Source organism: Gossypium raimondii, chromosome 4 (assembly GCF_025698545.1).
Source record: "Gossypium raimondii isolate GPD5lz chromosome 4, ASM2569854v1, whole genome shotgun sequence".
Lineage (NCBI taxonomy): Eukaryota > Viridiplantae > Streptophyta > Magnoliopsida > Malvales > Malvaceae > Gossypium > Gossypium raimondii.
Window position 1 is genome coordinate 47,149,576 of NC_068568.1, and position 5,952 is coordinate 47,155,527.

Genomic DNA, 5,952 nt, shown 5'->3' on the forward strand with positions numbered 1-5,952 from the left:
CTCAATCATTTTATTCTTCTTTAAAATCAAGGAAACACCAATTGGGTGCCCATCACCAAGAGCTTGGTGTTTCCAACACAGAAAGATCGCTTGTGATGTACTACTGGAAAGGATGAGTTCAATTTAAGTAAACAAATTATTAAAAAGAATATAAAGTTTGAGGTAGAAATATTAACAATGGAAAACAAATACACATAAGCAGAAGAAAAAAAGAAAAGAAATGGTAGCTTATTGTATAAGAGAGGCAAGTGAAGGCAGTCGGAGCCCACTTTGGATACTTAGCACAGTAAAAAAGTTTTCTAGGGAAGGTGACAGAAAGTTAGATGGAAGTGGGGCTTGTTAATCATAAATATAGAAATTTAACCTACTTTTAGCAGAGTCTATGTGAAGAAAGAAAAACATAGCTTGGGTTTGGCCTATTTTTAAGGCTTGACACAATTGTAATCTTGTTAATGTCAATTACCACACGTCCAAATATACCCATCAGATCAGTTGGTATAGTTTAATGCCTCTCTTTTTCTGTACCAAACTAAACTCAAATGTATGTTGACCTTGTTTCATACAGAAGAATAATTGTGACTTGATAACAAAGCCATATCCACCCAATATAACAAACCAATTACACATCCAATAGTTGCATTTCCTTCAACAACAACCGGCTGGTTTCTTTGGGGTTCTCACTTTCTCACTCGCTCAAGCCATTATTCTATTTTTCTCCCATCTATACCGCAGAAATGAGAGACAAAATGGAAAAGCTCGTTATTCTTCCCTTCTCCGTTGGTTGTGTCTCTGATTCAAGCGTGGCTGTTGCAGCACAGCGGCACCACCACCACCACCAGCCTAGGAGATCAAAGCCTCCTCCTGCTGCTGCTGACACCAATTCAAATGCAAAAAGTCTCTTTCTTTAATCCCTTTCCTTGTTATTTGGTTTCTCTTTTTTTCGGGTTTTGAATTTGATTGGTGGACTTTGTAGGAACACAAAAGGAAGACGAAGACAGTTTATCGAGTGAAAACATGAAGTACTCATTGAAGTTACTGCCTCTTCCAAAGCCTGACATATCAACTGGGTTTAATAGGCTCGTCACCAAGAGTTTCAAGACATTATCTCAGTTATTTGGTAAGTTTATAGATAATAATTAATGTCTCAGTTGCTGTCGCCTTTCTTCTGACGTTAAAGACCAAACAAGTAGTGCTGATTTGCTTATAATTTCCAGGCCAGCATCTAATGGATATTCCATGATGAAATTAAAAAAGTGTCACTTTCAACAAATATATTTTATAACCTGACGAATACTGAAGTAGTAATTAGATGCCTTCAAAATTCTATACCATTATTGCTGATGTTTTAGCTAGCTGCTAGCCTTAGTAGTCCAAGGTTTAAACGTTGTATAACTTAAAGCTCACATGGTAAATTTAACACCATTCCTAACATCTGAAAACTTCATCAATAATAAACTTAAAGCTTAGCTGGTTTTGTTCATGAAACTATCCTTAATTAAGGGGTGGGGTGAGTGACATCTAGTCTAGCTATCTCCATCAATTTATGACTCTCTTTGCACCAAAAAAACAGCATAATAATTACAAGTACTCATATTTATTGCTGTTATGAGTTTTCAGCCTACAAAGACGAGATAGTAGAGTCGGAAAATGAAATGGAAATCGGATTCCCGACAGATGTAAAGCATGTGACACACATAGGATTGGATGGATCGGCATCTACCAGCCCCAGCAATGGCAGCTGGGACAATCGTCTCTCTCTTCATGACTTGTTCACTTTCCCCAGCAGTACTGCTCCTTCGGGACAGTGTGAACTCCCCATGGAAACACACCCAGAAGCAGCTTCACCCTTCGTTCAAGCTCATAATTAAGACTGGTGAAACAGGATTGCCTTCACCAGGGTGTTGCACTACTAGCTGATGATGATAAGTTGGTATATTTAAATGTCAGAAAATGGTTAAACTTGTAATGGAACTCTCTCTCTCTCTCCCCCCTTGTTTGTTTTGTAGTTTTTGCAAAGTTCTGTGGTGGGTGTATAAATTTCACTAGTAAAATGTTTCATGGTTTTGTAATTAATCTACAGTGTTAGAAAATATACATCCATGGAAATTAGTATATTTTCTTGGAGTTAACATTCAATCTTTAAGAATTCTTAAATTATGTGGGAATTATCCATATTTGAATGGTAATATACATTAGATAGTTTCATAACATTGCAAGTGTTGCACAACATGTGGGTGTTAAGGTGATCAATTTTGATTATTTTGTTACAAGAATAGAAACTAGCTTAGTGGTAATAAGTCATGTGAATGATTCCTTAATTAAGGATAACTATTGAGTTGGGTTATTGTAATATGGGAAATAATGTTTAGTCAACTTCTCCATTTAAAAGATACATTTTGAGCATTATTTATTTATATTTTTTGGTAAATAAGAGAAGGCATCGTATTGCCTTAGATCCATTTATTCTTATATAAGGAACACCAAATTTATCTTCTAAAAGTAATTTCCTAACATGGAATGTAGGAGCATCAAGAATATGTAGATTAACATAAGTAGATGGACATGTTCCGGCTATCCAATCAGCAACCATGTTTCCTTCCCCGTTCACAAACTGGAATTTAACAGATTCAAAATGTCGAGATACTTCCTTTATTCTCCTGACGAGAGTCATCGATGGCGTACTTCCCAAACAATCTTTAATCATTTCCACTACCAACATACAATCAGTTTCAATAATCGCCTTATTGTATTCTCTAATCCGAATTATTTCTAGGCATTCCTAACGAATTGCTCTACCAATACATTTTAATCCGATCGAGTTCAAAATTTAACAAGGTGATGATTTGAACAAATATTTAGTAAATGAATTTTCAATAGTAGTACAAGAACTCTGGATAAACTTTAACCTAATTTTTAATATAAATTATTGACCTTTTATTTTAATCAATAAAGTTGAAGTAAAATTTATTGATTATTTTTATTTTGAGCTTTTGTTAGTATATTATCAACTATTTTTAATTTTATATTTTAGAAATATAATATTATTAAAATAATTTGCTTTAAGAAATCATTTATCTTCAAATGGGTGATTAAAAAATCATTCTTTTCGTTGTAGCTATTAGCGATAACAAGTTTGAAGGATCAAAATTCACTTTAATAATGATGATTCAACAGATTGTAGATGTTTTAACAAAAATGACTCTCTTGAATGGTGAAGCTTTGCAGACGTTTGAGGATTTCCTATGGAGACTAAAGAGATCCTAAATGAAGAAAACACTATTGACAATTTATTCATGAACACTTCTATGTAATCCTTTATTTATTTTACCAAAAAAAATCATTCTTTTAATCATTTAAACAAATGATTATAATTTAATTTTAAATTATATCAATTATTACATAAATTAGCATATATATTGGAAAAGATTATATATGTATATAAAAAGGAAAGATCATATTACAGAAAATCGTAATTCGATATATTTGCTATTTTAAAAATATTCAAAAGTAAAATTGAAAAGATTGTCGATTGAGTCTTACCTTGATTTGGTATGGACATTATTATCAATATAGAAAGACGTGAATTGAGCACGCTAAAGCATATTATTCTCCTATTTATAAATTGAGAAGAGATTATTCATAGTTGTAGACATTCTCAAAATTGAAAATATCTTATGCATATAATCATAATACTTATCATATATCTAATATATTGATAGCAAGGTTTTTCTTTAAAATTGGAAATTTTATTTTGATGTCAAGTCAACAAAAAAATGTGGGTAATCAATTTATAATAATAAAAAAGTCAATAAAATTATGGTGTAATTTCTGAATGAGTGATGGTTACTATATTATTTATTTTCATAAAAAATTTAGAGCTAAAACTCAATCGGTGATATTTTATTATCAAAAAAATAAAATAATTTTATTTTCAATTATTAGATTTCATGCTAGCCTTAATTTTTATAGTATTTTTATGCTTCTTAAAATAAAATTGTAATAGCCCGATTTTTTACCCTAATCGGAACAGTGATTTCGGGACCACAAATCCGAGTCTGAAAAATATTTTTTATATTTTTCTTTTTGTTTTTCTATGTTTATTATGTGTGAATTTATATGTGTAAAAGTTTTGTGAATTAATTTTATTGTTTTAGTGCTTAATTTGAGAATAGAGCTTAATCGCGTAAAATAAAAAAATTAGTGGCTAATTATGAAAGAGCCTAATTGTTGTTGTCTTTGTATTTTGGAGGTTCTATGATGCAATTAGTCCACTATATAAGTTAGTGGATGGTAATGGTCAAGAATGACCTTATATTATATGTTATATACATATATATATTAGTAATGGTTAAATTAGTAAAATAATAATAAGTTAGGATAATGATAACTAAATAAAACAAAAGCATGTTGTACAGCCCAATTTTGCCCACTACCCAAACATAAAACCCAATTACAACCCAAACCCAAGACCTAACAAATTAAACCAAGCCCAAATACCCAACAGGCCCAAAACCAATTTGTCAAACTAGGGTTTCACTTTTTCGAAACCCTAATATCGCCGCTATCCCTAACTCAAGCTAAGCTTAGCTTGCAAATCACTTCATCAAGTGCAAGTGGCCACCTACTGCCACCGCCGAACTGCGCCACGCAAACAAATAAAGAAAGAAGCAACAACAAGCAAAGAAAAAGGAGAAAAAATTGTAAAATGGCTTGATATAAAAAAGCTATTCTAACCAAAAAAAGGGGGGGCTCTTTGTTTCTTTATTTTCGGAATAAAAACTGACTGAAACCATTGTAAAGATGGGGGGAAAATCGGTTTTTTTAAAAAACGATATTTGCATCTGTAAAAGCTCTCTTTTGCAAACATTCAAGAAATAAAAACAACAAATTTTCTAAAGGTGATTTTCATTTTATTTTGTTTTATTATTTTGTTTTATACCCTTTTTTATTGTTTTGTCTATTTTGAAATATCACACAAAAAAAAAAAGGAATAAGCTTTTTTTTTACCTTTTGGTCACCGCCGGAGCGTTCAGGGGGCCGAGGAGAGTCATCGGAGAGAAAGAGTGAGACTTTTGGTCTCCCTTGCTGTCTGCAGTGGCACCTGGTATGCAACGACCGGGAGGTGCAAGTGGCTCTCAGCCAGATTTCTGGAGAGGGGAAAGGAGGTTTGAGAGAAAAAGGGGAAGGGTTTTGAGTTTTTTTAAGGAAAGTGGCAGAACTGAATTTTTTTTTAAAAATGTTGGGCTTAAATAGGCCCCCAAAACGACGCCGTTTTGGGCAGACCTCTCAGGCACCAAAACGACGTCGTTTTGGCTTGACCCGACTCGACCCGACCCTGCTGCTTTTTAATTATTTTGAAATTAAGTTTCTTTTATTTTTTAATCTGACCCTGAAATTTCTTTCATATTTCAATCTGATCCACTTGAAGCTGCGCGTTTTGGAGGAACAGGATTATTGCTAATTTGGTCCCTCCTTGTTATTCGCGCATTCAATGGGGTCCTTCTCCTTTAATTTATTTGCGATTTGTCCCCAAATTTTATTTTTTATTCAATTTAGCCCTCTGTTTATATCTTGGTTATTTTATTATTAAAACTAATAAGTTATTATTATTATTATTATTATTATTATTATTATTATTATTATCTATATCTTGTTAATTTCAAATTTTATTTTATATATATATATATATGCGCATACATACATATTTATAATATATATACGTACATAACCCTGTTTTTAATTTATATAGATATAAATGTTTATATGTTATATATACTTTACACTTCATATATATGTACGCATATGCACATATTTTTCAATTTATATCTATATATATACATACTTATGTTTTTATGCTTTATAATTTATTTATATATACATATATATGCGTATTTGTTTTTTATATATGTATATACATTCATAGAATTTATAATTTATAATTTAAATATATAG

General features: G+C 31.6%; 1 protein-coding gene across 1 annotated transcript; it reads left to right on the top strand.

Annotated features, from left to right (window-relative positions):
• The first annotated feature begins 627 nt into the window (after positions 1-627).
• On the top strand, positions 628-2,172 carry LOC105778724 (CRIB domain-containing protein RIC4). The gene is made up of 3 exons (XM_012602480.2): positions 628-894; positions 974-1,117; positions 1,618-2,172. Exons 1-3 carry the CDS (start codon positions 735-737, stop codon positions 1,866-1,868), a joined length of 555 nt encoding a protein of 184 aa, XP_012457934.1. The 5' UTR covers positions 628-734; the 3' UTR covers positions 1,869-2,172.
• The last annotated feature ends 3,780 nt before the right edge of the window (positions 2,173-5,952 follow it).